Source organism: Morchella importuna, assembly GCF_003444635.1.
Source record: "Morchella importuna strain M04M26 chromosome Unknown Morimp01GS010, whole genome shotgun sequence".
In the NCBI taxonomy this organism is placed as follows: domain Eukaryota; kingdom Fungi; phylum Ascomycota; class Pezizomycetes; order Pezizales; family Morchellaceae; genus Morchella; species Morchella importuna.
The window spans coordinates 553,383-569,000 of record NW_025763407.1 but is presented as its reverse complement, the minus strand read 5'-3'; the positions used below and the strand labels follow the sequence as shown (position 1 = coordinate 569,000).

Below are 15,618 nucleotides of genomic sequence, written 5' to 3'. Positions count from 1 at the left end.
TTGTTAGAATGCCACATGTTGCCAAAGCTTCGCTACTGCTGTTTTTGTAATGTTAGTCCGGGCCAACTTTCATAATGTAGTTATATTGCCTTAAATTGATCGCCTAAATGGGCATCTTCCATTAAAGTTTCGAAAAACAATTGTCTGACAGGTAGATTGGGGTTGCCTAAATAAGCAATGGATTTAATTAAGCTTTTGAGAATCGCACTGCATGTGTGTGGATGCTTGCGCGGTCAAGTATTATGAAAACAACTGCAACGGCGCCATCCTTCCGACCTACATATGTATGCAATGTAAACATGCGGATCAAAGCGACACGTTGAAAGACGGACATGTAGGGTAAACATCCCATGCCGCTAATGGCTTATCAACTCCATCCCATTTCATCATTTTTCTGTATCTCCTACCCAACTAGATTCGAATTAACGACGGATGGAAAAACCCAACAAACCAATCGATCGAACAAGCGGCCTATAACACGGCATGCAATTGTGCCTGAATTCACACCTTAAACGCGAGATGATATCAAGCCTGCATATCCACAGGGATGGTAACTAATCCCAACCCACCCCATAATATTTTCCAAGTGTGCAAATACGTCATGGGGCTTAAGCTTGCAGAGGCCATCGATATCAACTCGTGAGCTTTTAGAAAGTCAGAGCTAGATCTCCTACATTCAATTGCAATAGGTATCCCTTAGTTCAGTCAGTCCTAAAAATTTACCGGCTATGGCTAATTCCAAAAAAAAGCTAAACTTCCGCCGTAATGATCCAGCACATCATACATTATCACCCGGTCGATTCATGCACAGCTCTAAGGAACTAGCAGCAATAGTATTACCAACATCCACTCTGCTAGCCCGACCGGCGTCAAAGCTTGTCGCTTAATACTGGAGTAACTATACGCAGCCGCGGGTTGCAAAGTAACATAGCTACAACTTCAAAAGTCAACCGCAGCCTACAGTATCTACCCAGATGTGCCTTCGTCCAGATCTAAATTCAACCCCGCCTTCCTCCCCGCACAGCCCACCATGTAGAGTCCCTACATCACGTCACTAAGCCTTCTCGATGTACCGGAACGAACAACAAAACTAAGATTGGCTGCAGTCTACAGGGTACTCTACTCCTAGGTACGTGCATACATCCATACCTCACATCCTCAGGCACGAGACAACGCATGAAGTGCCAGGTCCAGGTGCAGCACATGACATGACAGGATAAACTACAGAGATAGATGGTTTATCGAAAATGCGCAGCAGCCGCAATTCGGAGGATTTCATTCCTATTCTTATCCTTTACACGCTAGACGTGAAACCAAAAGAAAACACCTGCCCTCATGTGGCCCTTGCTTTGGGGAAAGAACAAAGACAAGCGTAGGGAAGAACAAGGCTCGATAGAATATCGAGACGTGCTTGAGAAGAGATGGGTGAAAAGCAATATACTTACATACAAAACGTTACCCGCTACTAGAGTACGGCGGAACAAAATTGTATCAAAAGCAAGCAACAGCAAGAGATGAAAAGAAAGAGATGAAAAGAAAGAGTAAAAAAGAAACCTGCCTTAATCCCTTGGGTTGAAGACAAGGATAGAAAGGCAGAACGAAGAATTGAAAACAGGGCCCACTAATTGGTGGGAAAGAAAGGAAAAAGAAAGGATGCAGGAACTCAAAGGACATACAGATGGGTACTCCGGAATATCAGTGTGCATGAGAAAAAGGAACTAAAGAAAAAGAAATGAGCCCCCCAGGAAACAGAAGAAGCGGAAGGAAACACAAGCAGAAGGAAAAATAGCAGAGCTCCAAAAAAGTCAAAACCGAATCAAGCCAAAGCAAAAACCAGTCCTTCGATCCCAAGTCCTATCGTATTCACAGCTAAACCATGCCAACCATGCCAACCATGCCAACCATGCCATCCAGTTCCCTCGCCATACGTAGGGAAAAAAAGAAACAAGCAAACAAACAAATTCACAAACTCCAAATGTGTTGATATGACATTAGAAAATAAAATAAAAGAAAAAATCACAAAAACGACGATCCGGGCGTCATTGCAAAGGCAAGATCGTTAAATAGATCCGTACCATCCCAAATGAAAATAAATAAATGAAAAAGGACCCGTAAAACAAACTCCTACTCGCTTCCCCCACAAAATAACTCATGTCACACACACGCGCACAAAAAAAAAAGATCCTTTCCCCCACTACTCCTTACCAAGAAGGGAAAACACTGTCAGACTCCTCGTCCGTGAGGATAATCTCGTGCACCGTCTCGGGCTTCTGGATCCCATTGTGGATTGTGATATCGGACGACGATGGCAAGAAGATATCTATCAATCGCCAAAACCACACTAGTCAGCATTCCGCTTTTTTCTTGCCTCGCTAACTACATGTAACGACCCACAACCCGACCAGCCAATCTCGCCATCCAGCTGATAGCTAAGATGGTAGCTACAGACAGGCCCACCAACGAAAAAACGAGCCAAACATAAACGAAGCAGGAAAAGGAAGAAAAGAACAAACCTTGATTCCAATCAAAACCCTGGGATGTCTTGACGCATGTTATCTATTCCCCACCGCAACCAAGAATTAGCCGACGAACCACGCACACACTACGTAACACTAGGACCCTAGAGAGCGAGTGTGGGGAAAACAGGAATGCGGGGAGAGCAGGAGGCGATAAATTATATAGCGAAAGATATATATAAAAGGACAGCTTGTTTTAAACAGAGAGAGTCGGTTTCTTACTAGTCGCGGAGATCCATCCCGAACACCCAGATCAAACACCAAGTGCTCAACGCGGCTGACTGAGGAGCCTACAAATAATACAAACCTTTTATCAGCATACGACACTTTTAATTTTCAGAGAGCGAGAGCTAGAGAGGCAAAGACATACTCAGCAGCGATGGTCGCTTCCTGTGGTACATCATCCCCGAGCTAGACGAGCCAGACGACGAGCTAGAAGACGAGGAGGAAGACGAGGAGGAAGACGAGAGGCGTGTGGGCGAAGTGGGGCCAGACGAAGAGGCAGAGGAGGAGGTAGATCCGCCGGATCTTGTAGGGATGCAGATGGCGGGTGAGGACATGGTCTGGCTATCTAGCTAGTCTATCGCTCTGAGGTTTTCTCGGTTGTGGGCTTTTTCTATTGTGGAGAGAATTAAGGAAGGAAGCAGGAGGAGGAGGTTGGAGGGAGTGTGTGAGAGAGTGGATCAATAGGCTGCTTTCTTGCTTTCTTTATGGCGGTGCTGCTGTTTGTTATCGTGGGGCGTAGGTAGACTGGTTGATTGACTGATCTTTGATTTGAGCCGGCCGGCGCGCGGAGGGGGGTAAACCGGAATGGATGACCGATGGGGGAAGCTTTGACGACAATGACGGATGATGCAGGTTTTTGTGCTGTTTGACGGACCGAAACGCTAATGATAAGTGCAATACAGGAGGAAGAGGAAGAAGATCGAAGAATAAGAATAAGCCTCGAGGGAAACGACAGCCAGAAGTGAATAGAATAAGAAGAGACTAAGAATACTAATAGTTTACTGCGGCGGCGGAAGGCGGGCGGAGGGAATGCGCAGTGTATGATGAAGGAGAAGGAGAAGGAGAAGAGGAAGACGAAACAATAGAGACAAAAAAGGCTTAAGTACGGCAGATATGAGGGAGGGGATCGGGGATTGGGGGCGGTGGTGGTGATGGTGGGAGGAGGGCACCTATAAATGAATGAATGAGGCTGCAGCTCACTGATTGATTGACTGAACGATTGATTGATTGACAGACACCCCAACCCATCCGACCCCATCCAAGGCTCAAGGCTCCCGGACAGCCCCCCCCACCTTGACTCAGCTCGGGATGCATGACTCCACGACGTCGCTTGGTATCGCTCTGACTCTACAGGCTCAACTAACTACTACATCTACATATCGCTTGGTCTGGTTGTTTTATCTATCTAGTAGAGCAGCTAGGAAGCTGTCCTATCGGGAACTCAAGGGTCGCATAAAACGTTCCTGGAGCAGACTGGAGGGTGGGTCGAGAGGCCCTCCAAACTAGTATTTAGGGTAGGGATCTCCCCGTAGCCGTAGCTACCTAACTGCACATACGTAGAAGCTAGACCTTGAATGATCAACAAGCAGAGCAACAGGCTTCCCAAGCCCCATCGCGTCGTCCGTTTTTATCTATTTTATTTGTTTGCACCCACAACACAAAACAAAAAAAAGAAAAGAAAAGAAAAGAAAAGGATGGAAGATATCTCCGTTCGGAAACCGCAGCAGATGCAGATGCAGCAGATGCAGCAGCAGGAAAATAAAAAGAGGATGTGCTTTCTGAATTGTCGTTTTAGCCACAGCCATGGCCATAATGCAAAAAAATAGGTCTGGATCGAATTGTCGTTTTACCTCACAATAATAATACAAAGGTCGAGAAAAAAGGATGCGCTTTCTGAAATCGAATTGTCGTTTTAGCCTCACAGCAATAATACAATATAGAAGAGAAAAAAGACAAAGGTGGGGGGGGGTGAGGGGGAGAAGAAGTTTCTGAGTCGAGTCATTGTTTTTAGAGTAGTCCACTGCAATAAATAACCAAACAAACAAACAAAAAACGGGATCGCCAGTGCAGCCAGCAAGAAATAGAAGATAGAAAAATAGATATTCGATTAACACCCCCAACCCCGACCCCGACTCCAACTCCAACTCCGAACCGCGGCCCACCCACCCTCCCCGGGCCTTCTATAGATTAGATAAAGTACTCAGTAGCATAGCATAGCATTATTGCCGCCCCCCGCTGCTCCGCCCCCCGCTGCTCCGCCTCCCCCCTTGCCTTCCCTTGCCCTCCACCCGCACATGAAGCGTCCCCCTATAGCTTATAGCTTAGTTACCCGCGCCCGATTAAGCTTTCCCGTCCAGCAAGCCAGGCACCAACAATTGCCGAAGTCTCGAAACACATAAGGCTAACGGAGGGGAGTTGGCGCCAAAACAAGAGTGGGTTGGGTTGGTGGTTTTTCCGTCACCAATTATCACTGACTGCTAGCTAGCCTAGCTAGCCACTTCATGAAGTTTCACTACATAACTACTCCTAATGACTAGCAGCCGCCGCTCCCAAACCCCAAACCCCCCCCCCCCCCCCAAAACCCATGAGAGCTACCGCTGTAATGTGATCCATATACACTTTCGAAACAAGGCAATCCCATTCCCCGGTTTCTCTTTCCAATCCCCCGTCGCGTACATCGGAATTGAGCTGTTGGCTTGGTACCGGACAGACAAAAAAAAAAAAAGGTGAATCCAACCAAAGTATATAAAAAAAAAAGAACCCCAAACCCAATCCAATACAAGCAACAGAAAAATACACGAGGCTGATAATCTCTCTCCTCCTTCCTAACCAATTCGGCCCTGCCGAAATGGTAGTAACAGCTTTTAGCACACCAAAGATCAGTAGTAGTAGTAGGTAATAATCGATGGTGGTGATGGTAACGGCAGGTATGTAGTAAGTAGTTGTAGTAGTGGTAGTAGTAGTAGTAGTAGTAGTAGTAGTAGTAGTAGTAGTAGTAGTAGTAGTAGTAGTAGTAGTAGCAGCAGCAGCAGCAGTAGTAGTAGTAGTAGTAGTAGTATAGTAAACTTGCCTGCATCTATACATACGTATACGAACGGGGGGTATCGTAAGTGCGCTAAACCAGACAAACAGAACAGCAATAAACCACCAAATAAAGGTGTCAAAAGGGGTGTAAAACTGAAGGAAGAGACACACAGAAGATATATGTATCAAAAAAAAAAAAAAAAAAAAAAGTAGTTAAAAGAAGATAGAACCTGAACCGGTGACAATGTATCGAGAATAGGAAGTCAAAAAACGGAAATGGACAAAGAGCGCACAAATCGAAAACAAGAAAAAAATCCACTCCACAACTTCAAAAAGCCCTCAACAACGCAACGATAAACAGCACAGCAACCACACATATCTCAAACGTTATCCCATTACCGAAAAAAAATATGTTCCCAAGTTTCTCCCCAGAATTTCCCTACCAACATACTCCCCCGAGACCGAGAAAAGAAATAAATAAATAAAAAAAGTAAACTAAGAGAAAAAAAGTAACAAAAAGAAAAGTCCAATAAGACAAACGAAACTTCATCCCGTTCATATCGTATCACCTGCATCGTCGCAACTACCAGTTCTTCTTCCTTGCAAATCTCTTGTTGAGTAAGGCCAAGACTTTTGGCACATTGAACTGAACGTATTCAAGATCCAGTTCATCATGGTTGTTCTGTTGCATTTCCAGGAGATCGTCCAGCTTGAGATCAAGCTCCAAGAGTCCTCGGTTCCGGCCTGGAAGTGTGACCACTGTGAGCTTATGTACCTTTATAGTGAGACAACCCGGGGTTATATCCGGACCAGGGTCCTGGGGGTGTAAACCTTTATAGTGCAAAGAAATGACGAAAGTTCCTGGCGAAGGCGAAGTTATCGTGAAAAATATATTCGCACGACTGTTTTAAGGTTAATTCAGTCATTCCTTTGACAGAGTCCGAGTGTGATGGGCATACCGATTATCAGGCACGTTACTCTTCTGAATAACGCCCTCCTTCTCCAGCTGTTGATGTGTAAACTTGTATGGCCCGAGGACATGCTGCTTCTGTTGTTTGCTCCTCTGTTTCCCTTCCGACTGACTGCGTACGTTATGCAAATACGACTTGTAAGTCTCCAGCTGGCTGACTAGGTACGCGTTATGATCCCGAATCGTCTTATAGACCTCGTCTAGCTTCTTTGATTCCTCCATAACCTTCTCTTTTAATGATCCCAAATGAACAAGCTCTTGTTCAACTTCCTCTTGTAGAATTTGGTAGTTGTCGAGATCGGTAATGACGCCCAAGTCCTTTAATTGGTTCAACAATTCCAATCCCCTCATTCCCTTGCGGAACATTCCCATATCCTTCATTGTCGCCGCAGTATCTGCTATCTTCCTAAGGTTGAGCGGCCTGCGAACCGCAGGTGACATTGGCGGCAGTGTTCGTAAAAGCTGTACAAATATTGATTTTGCCTCCATAAAGTACACATCCTCTTGGGTTATATCCAGTGCTGCCGAAATGTCTGTAAGGTATGTGTTAGCATAGCCGCCGGAAGGAAGAAACCACCCATCGACCGTACCATCAATGGCACTCTCCCATCGGCTGAAAAGTGGCAAGTTGATGGCCCTATTTTCCTTCCGTGGCAGTTGCGGTGGCGCGGAACCTAGCTCCTCTAGGATAATTGAAAGATGTTCAGTGTCGCGACCCTGTAACCTCCCGAGTTAGCTCTTATTTTTCTACAGTTTTTTTTGTCGATGCTGAGGGCCTACGTACCAATTCCTTATAATGTTTCTCAAGTAATGAATGAGTAGCGTAAACCTCATTCAAAGTAATATTCAACTCCAAATCCTTCTTAGACAACGCAACATAATTGTCCATCTCCAATGACTCGTAAAAGTCTCCAACCTCACACAGATCATTCAAAAACTTGTTGATCCGGACCTTATTATTTGATACAAATGGCGAGAGCTTTGCCATGTACGGCTCCTTTGAGTATGAGGGCTTATTGGCCAAATTCTGCAGCATCTTTGCAATCAAAGTCAAAGTTCTTCGTGGGTGTTCAGATGGAACGTTATCGATGAGCATGTATGAACGCGGCGTGACAATTGCTGGGTTTAGGAACCTCAGGAAGAAGAAGCCTCCAATCAAAGTACAAACAACCTGGTCCTTTGCATCCGGGTATTTTCTCCTTGTCAAACTACGAATCTGTTTACAGATCCATCTGATACCATATGGGGTCTCATTGATATTGTCAATGATGGTAGCCAAGAAGGTATTTGCAAGCTCCATCAACATTGTCAAACGTGGCTCAATGATCGCCTGCACCTGCGGGTTTGCCGCGGCTTCTTCCGCTGATACACTTCTTGGCATATTTGCCGGCAAAGTTCCGGTATCCTCTTCGACATTCTTAACCATCCGCTCATACACCTTCAATGGGTTAATTTCCAGATTAAGCTCCTTCAATTCAATCAGGTTGTTGATCTGCTTGGCCAATACAACTTTAAGATAGCTCTGTCCGGGACCACGACGAGTGTAAGTTGTCATCATACGGGATACTGGGGTGTTCGCACGGAGCAAGGACGAGTATTCCGGGGTAGTATCGAATTGAGCCGATAATACGGACTTTAAAATTGGTGGGGTCAGTAATCAATGTTTCACAGCATATTTAGGCGGTTAGTAATAAAACCACGTACCTGGAACATGGTAAGCAGCAGATGCTCTTCACGGCTCTCATATTGGTTTCCGTAGATGGTAAACATGACAGTCTGCAGAAGTGAATCGATCTCAGACATGCTGACCAGGCGGCAGAGCGATGCAATGTGCCGGGGCTCAGATTGAAGCAGGAAAAATAAATTTCCATACTGCTGGGTCTTTTGATCGTTCGGGAACGTACCCTCTTGTAATTCTGACGATTCATCAAAATGGCTTGCTACCTCATTTTGCTGGGGTGCAATAGCACCAGAAGTTAGCCTGGTTGTGCCCCCCACAAGGGAGAAGGGTAACAAGAGATTATCATGCAAGGAGACCAGAAACAAACCTCTTCCAAAGCCATCCTATTTTGGATAAGCAGAGCTATCCGTGAATCTAAATACCTCACATCCTTCTCCAACACGAAGTTCTTTTTTGACTGCGATGATATTTTCGCTTTGAGGTCGCGAAGCGTTTTCTGAACTGTAGACACAACGGACAAAGGGCACCAAGTATGAGATTCACGAACTTTCCCCCTACGCAATATAAAAAATCAAAGAGCAAGGATGTAAAAAGCTGACCTTTCGCAAGTTCATCCTCAATCTCAATGTCCTTATCATGCGCAGACATGGACAGGTACAGCGCAGTAACGCTGTACCTCTTTGACGCCCTGACCGATCTCGGTCCATCCGAACCAATGGTGTTCTGTCTCGTTACCGGTGTGAAGCTCGACGTCGCAAAGCTGGACGACGTGGAAGAGGTGGAATTCCTCGCTGAGGGAGCGAGCATTGTGGTGACAGACATAGATGATGATGAGGCTGAGAAGCCAGGCCTCTGCAGCACGGCTGCTACTGTAGGAAGCGCTATGGTGTCGGTAGTGAAAAGAGTTACGCGGTAGAGTTACTTTAGTTGTCGAGAGTTAAGCTAAAGGTTGAGGAAGCAGTAGTAGTGGTGGTGGGTTGAGCAGTGGTGATGGAGATGGAGGTTATAATGGCGGTAATAAAAGGGATCGAAGCTGTGAGAGAAGACGCGAAGGAAGAAAGAACAAAGAAATAACCGTTGGCAGACTAGTTAGCAGGCTAGTGGACCGAGCACCGGCGCTGGGTTAGATTAGTTTTTTTGGTTGTGGGGCGAAATGGTTGTTCAGAAGGAGTAGGTGAGTAGAGGTTAAGGAACGAGAAGCGTCTGGTTGGTGGTTGTGGTTGGCTGAACCGACAGCTGGGAGATTTTCCTATTCTATTGCTGTACGAGTAGCAGAGCGATGTTGGGTGGAGAGATGGCTACTGAGCAATTAAAGGAAGGAATGGATGGAATTGGAAACGCTTCGAGACAACCGGTAGGATGGGATGGCTGGCTGAGGGAGGGGGGGGTCTGGTAGGCTAGCGGGGAGGGAGGGGGGTGTGTGGGAATGGCAGTGGAAGAGGAGTTGAAGAGTGGAGGATGCTCCAGGCAGAAGAAATCTGGGACCTGGTGTGGTGATGTATGCGGTAGGTGTTATTACTGTTATTTGGTGAACTGTCCTATCAGTTGCCGACTTTACCAAATAAGTGGTTATGTAGGGCAGAGAGGGAGGACGAACGAGGAGTCGTTGTGAGTGGATGGATGGAACGGAGGGAGGGAGGGATGCCGTGTGGGTGTGGTGGATGGATAGAAGGAGTTGAAATTCAACGAGGAGAGCTGCTGCAGAACAAATGACGAATGTGAATGCTACAGGCAGCTGCTGCTCTGGCGACAAGAGATGACAGGAGTCTGTTCTACCAGGTCCCCCTCAGGTCCAGAAGTGCTTTCAAAAAATAAAAAAAAATAAAAAGCAGGTCAGGACCAGGGTTTGGTTGTGGAACAAGAGGTACAAGAAGCAGTGCAGCAGAAGGGACGCGAATCAGAAACGAAACGCAAGGGAACAAAAGACAAAAAAAATAAAATAAAATAAAATAACAATAAATAGAACAAGGTAGAACAGTAGGATTCACTCGAAAAGGGTTTTGGGCTTGTCGAATGGTTAAAAAAAGGAAATAAAAATAAAAAATAAAAATAAAAAACAGAAAAAGGAAGAAAGTAATATAGGACACAACCTATTCGACTTTGGAAAAAAAGTAGAAAGCAGATCACCCAGCAGCAGCAGAGGGGAGAGCAGCAAGCAGAAGAGGAGTTGAGAACAGGGAAAGGAAAAAGAGCACGGTGCGGGTGGAGGGGGGGGAAAGGGGAGCGGGTAGGTGTGAGGGTAAGAGGTACAAGTACTCTATGCAGCGTAGGCAGTGGTACCCTAGGACCATAGGCGAAAGGAGACCACGATGCACGCAAACGGTGGGATGTAGTCTACCAGGGACCAAGCTAAACTAAAAAAAAAAACCCGGACAGTGGAGGGGAAAAAAGGGCACAAGGAACTTTTCTCTGCCGGCCTAGAATCAGCCCAGGGAACAAGCAGGTACGACTTTGAGTAGAGACTACTGTATGATATACTACCCAGGAACCACACGACGACGAAGACGACGACTACTGAACAAGCAGGTCGTTAAATGGTACCTGATCGATGATAGGAGTAACACAAATACCTTCCAGTTACCGACCCATTATGTACTCACATAAGTTAGGTACATATAGGTAGGGTATCTAAAGTAGAGCAAGTAGAGGATATATCTAGGATAGGAGGAGGGACAAATATGGGGTGGGTGCAGCACCGGCGGCACCACCTACAGTCACTCACGGGGTGAAGGCGGATCCTGTCTGATGGCGGTCAGGGATTTGAGGCCAATAAAAGAGTTAGGTTTTGGACGCCAAGGACAAATTACTGCAAACAGAACCATCAGACAGGATCCGCCGTCAGTAGGTGAGCGACTGTAGAGTAGAGTGAGGTACTCTACTCCTGCACTGTAACCCCCCCCCCCCTCCCCCCATATTCCCCATCCCACCACCCCCATCTATATCCAACCGGCCCATCAATATAACTCTACTCTACAGTTCTTCCATCACACCCCCCCCCTCTACCGAAAGTACCGTACATACATCGGCCCACCCATTTCTCCGCGATACGGAGGTTACTTTTCCTATGCAGCATCTCGTTCTAGAGCACTTTAGCAGAGCAAGCAAGAGTACCGACTCCTGCATGCCCACATGCACCACTCCCCCTAGCACTCTATCTACCCTGCACCGCACACATTGGTTCGGCCGAAGCCTAACCCACACTACACTTGCTCTCCACTCGCTCCTCGCCTAGGCACAACAATCGGTAAGATGTAGGCACACGGTATTCTGCATACCCTACTAAGGTACCCTTTTTCTTTTTTCCCATTTTTTCCTTTTCCTTAGCTACATACCTACCTAGGCAGCTTCAGGGGGGCACGGACACAGTCGAGTAGAGCGAGCCTCTAGAGCAGCGCGCATCACATACCGAAGATAGTTAAAAATACGGTACACCATCCGTACAAGCGACGACGACCACGCAGAACCGAATGGGCCCTGCCTTGCGGGAAAAAAAGTAAAAGGGAAAAAAAATAAAACAAAAGATCAAATGGACCCTGCCTGACTGACTGCGGGGCCAGATCAGAAAAGAAAACAGAAAAACAAAAATAAATAATAAATAATAAGAAAAAAATCGATGGGCTCTTTTTAAAGCTACATTTGTACCTGGTACATACTGTACCAGAGTAACGAACCCATCCGAGGTTACATGCCCTCTCCAAAACCATCATCGATCACTCTCTCAAAAAAAGTAACAACAACCCCCCACCACCGGAAACGAAACAGCCCCAAAGAATCCAAGAATGCCAGTGACGTGATGTTATCAGATTAAAATTCCATTCTATACCCCCCTCTCCTCCGGCCCCCCGTTGCCGCGGGTGCCGAATTCGGCTTCCTCCATTGAGCTATGTGGAGGAGGGGAGAGGAGAGAAGTGCTGCCATGCCGATAGATGCTGGGTTCTGTATTTTAGAGTAGAAAGGCACAGCTACTCGACCTACATACAGCACCGGTACTGCATACCCCCCCCCCCCAACCCAATCCCCTCCCATACATACATACTCTCCTATGTGTGTGTGCCCCCCCCCCCCTCAGCGACACGTGCACAGGGTACTGTAGCTAGGGTTAATTCTGTCATGTACGCAGCTGTGCTTTGCATGATCGAGCGCGCGGTCGTTACATACGTTTAATTCCCGTTTCCAGGCACAGGCACCGGCACCACGCACAGCTACATACTGTAGCTAGCTGCACAGCAAAGTGAGCTCAGCTCACCCACAACCACACAGACACTTCATCTCCATCGACATCTGCATCTGCATCTGCATCTGCATCTCCACCACAACAACCCCCCCCCCCCCCTCCACAACCCCCGTCCTCATCTCCATCATCTCCGTCATCTGCATCTCCCTCATCCCTCATCATCCCTCATCTATTCCCATCTTCATCATCACCATCACCACCGCTGCACATCCTAACCAAGAAACACAAAAAAACAGAAGCAGCAAAAAAGCCAGAAACATTAAAAAAAAAAACAGGAGTCCCATTTTCATCCCATTTTATCTACCATGGACCATCACCACCCACTACCACTAGCTACTGACTATCTAGATTACAAAAAAAAGAGAGAAAAGAAAAGAAAAGAAAATCCCGACAAACTACTGCTTAAACGTATGCGACTTCCCCGCGCGCTCCTTCTGTCCACGGCTCATGCCCCTCGGCGCATCGCCCGACTTCGCATACGGATCGAACTGCTGCTGCTGCCCAGGCTTCTTATCCCTCCATCTCCCCTTATCCTTGTGGCCGTTAAACACAGGCGGCGCCTTCGAATAGTCGAATGCCTGGAACTCGCGCGGCTTCTCCGCATCACCACTGCCGCTGTCGCCAGCAGCGCCAGCACCACCAGCAGCAGCAAGACGTCGCTTCTCCCGCCGCAGCTCCTTCTTCTCCCGCTTCTCCCTTTTGCGCGAGGGCTCCAGGGCCACCGCGTCTTCCTCCTGCTCTTCCTTCTCTTCGCCTGATGCGCTACCTTCTTTCGACTCTCCAACCGCAGCAGCAGGAACCTCTGCCTCTGCATCCGCAGTCGCCGGCGCCGCCTCGTCATCCGGCATTTTCCGTTTTCGCGCACCGCCCAGCGCCTTGACAACAATGATGTCGTCCTCCTTCTTCTTCTGCGCCGCCGCGCCCTTGATATACTGATGCTCTACCCTCGCGCCGGGATCCACGACCACCACGGCCTCTCTCGCTTTCTCCTTCTCACCGGGCGTCACCCACACCGCAGCCGTCAGCGGCGGCAGCTCTACCGCAAGACTAATACTTGCCGCGACAGCGCCGGTCTCCCAGCGGCTGCTGATGCCCGCGACGGGCCCCCAGAACGCCGATTTGTGTGCCTGGATCGACGCCGCGGCGGTCGCCGCCGGCGCAAAGATATCGGTCTTGATGATGGGCACTGTGGCGACCGGCGCCGGCTCTAGTTCCATCTCGGGCGCGGAGGCCTCCTGCGCTGCCGGCGCGACAGTCTCGTCCGGCGGATTCTCAATAACACTCTTGACCAGCTCCACCAGCTCCTTCGCGCGCTCCTTGACCACATGCGACGTCGGCACACACACCTTCAGCAGCGTCTCCACATCCGTCGGCGCCTGTCTCGCAATGCCAAACAGCTGTCTCCGCGACAGTGTATAATGCGTACTCTCGTCGGCCTCGCGCGCTGCGTTATCGCGCCACTGGTGCACGGCCTTGAAGAGGGCGAGCTGCAGCGGGGTGAGGTTGTCGCGCGTGACCATGTTGAACCAGCCGGCGGCGCCGAGGCCCGTGGCGGCGTCGTAGGACTCGCGCTCGTAGCGCTTGAGCGCTGTCTCGCGCGAGTCTTGGAGCACGCGCTGGAGACGGTCCTCGCTGGGGTTGGAGGGGTCAGAGCGCGCGATGAGTTCGTTGCGCAGGTGGTCGAAGATGTACAGGAGGAAGTGGGTGTCGGAGCGGGCGTAGTCGAACATTTCTTTGGTGAGGGGTCTGGATCGTCAGTTCATTAGCCCCTTCCAATGCCGTAGTACATCCCATAGTAGTAGATATATATATAGAAGCAATAAAAGAAAAGAAAAGAAAAAAGAGAGAAAAAATACCTAATCCTCCAATCCGCAAGCTGGTACTGCTTATCCGCATCAAAGCCCACATACTTCTTCAACAGATACGCCAGCCCCAAGCCTGGGAAGCCCAGCGCCTTCGCCGCATAATGCGTATCAAACAGCCCCACCACATAGACGCCAAAGTCCCGCTGCAGCCACCGTATATCCATGTACGCGCCATGCAGCACCTTCACAATCCTTCCATCCGCGAAAACGGCATTCAGCGCCTGCAGCTCCCCGCGCAGCGCCAGCGCATCCACGATCCAGTCCTGGTCGCGGCTGCTGATCTGGATCAGACACGTGAAGCCGATGTACGAGCGCGTGTCGTGGTGCTCCAGGTCGACCGCGATCTCGGTGCACTTCTCGAGTGCGCTGATCATGGCGGTGAGGGCGGCGGGCGTGGAGACCCAGGCTGCGGTGGTGGTGGAGAAGGGGTGGTAGGGGGTTGGTGGGGCGGGGTGGTAGACGGAGGGTGGGTAGGGGGTTGTTTCGATCTCGGTGCGGTAGGGGTGGGTGTATTGTGGGGCGCCGTGGTCGTTGGGTTCGAGGGTGAGGCTGGCGGGGAGGGGGAGGGTGGCGTGGGGTTTGGTGGTGAGAAGGGGCTTGAAGGGGGGGGGGGCGAAGTTGTCGATGACGTCGGGGAAGAGGAGTTGGGGCTTGGGGAGCTTGCGGGATTGCCAGGAGGTGGCGCGGGGGACGGGGGCGGCGTTGTGAGGGCGGTGGGGGGTGGTCTGGGGGTGTTAGTGGGGAGTGAAGGGGGGAGGGGGTGCGGAGGGGGAGGGGGGGAGGGGGGCTCACGAGCTGTGCGCCGGGGAGGGGCGTGGGGTATTTCTGCTTAATTGCGCCTGTGTATTCATCCAAACACGTATCCTACCACTCCCACCAATTATCAGCACCATCCCACATCTCACTCTCCAATTTACCCCCCTCTCCTCAATTCACTCCCTCTCCTCAACCACTCCTCCGGTCCGGGGGGGCATACATACCGCCTTCTCCAACAAGTAATCCACCACCTCCACCACCTCGCCCCACCCATTCTCGACATCGTCCACATCCCTCATCCTGGCCGGCGTCGCAATGTCGCTGCTGCCCCGCGCGGCCGCGTGCAGCAGCTGGTTGGCGAGCCCGAGGATGCGGGCGCTGACCTCGTCGAGGCCCTCGTTGAACGCCGGGTCGGACGAGCGCTGGAAGGAGACGTCGGAGGCGGCGATGGCGCCCGCGGTCTTGACGGTGGCTACGACGCGAGAGAAGAGCGTGTCTTGGAAGTGCGTGAAGGTGTCGGCCGTGGGGATGGGCGGCGGCATGGCGGCGTCGTCGTCGGTCGCCAT

General features: G+C 49.5%; 3 protein-coding genes across 3 annotated transcripts; all 3 read right to left on the bottom strand.

Annotated features, from left to right (window-relative positions):
• Nucleotides 1-2,201: 2,201 nt before the first annotated feature.
• LAJ45_04255 (uncharacterized protein) lies at nt 2,202-3,076 on the bottom strand (the record flags this gene model as incomplete). The annotated part of the gene is made up of 4 exons (XM_046113835.1): nt 2,202-2,320; nt 2,514-2,556; nt 2,739-2,806; nt 2,887-3,076. The coding sequence occupies 4 exons, from the start codon at nt 3,074-3,076 to the stop codon at nt 2,202-2,204; spliced, it is 420 nt and encodes a 139-aa protein (XP_045972937.1).
• A 3,053-nt stretch (nt 3,077-6,129) lies between these two features.
• LAJ45_04254 (uncharacterized protein) lies at nt 6,130-9,004 on the bottom strand (the record flags this gene model as incomplete). The annotated part of the gene is made up of 8 exons (XM_046113834.1): nt 6,130-6,290; nt 6,378-6,448; nt 6,506-7,049; nt 7,107-7,233; nt 7,301-8,149; nt 8,221-8,469; nt 8,565-8,698; nt 8,797-9,004. The coding sequence occupies 8 exons, from the start codon at nt 9,002-9,004 to the stop codon at nt 6,130-6,132; spliced, it is 2,343 nt and encodes a 780-aa protein (XP_045972936.1).
• Nucleotides 9,005-12,826: 3,822 nt separating this feature from the next.
• LAJ45_04253 (uncharacterized protein) lies at nt 12,827-15,618 on the bottom strand (the record flags this gene model as incomplete). The annotated part of the gene is made up of 4 exons (XM_046113833.1): nt 12,827-14,177; nt 14,288-15,021; nt 15,089-15,160; nt 15,277-15,618. 4 exons carry the CDS (start codon nt 15,616-15,618, stop codon nt 12,827-12,829), a joined length of 2,499 nt encoding a protein of 832 aa, XP_045972935.1.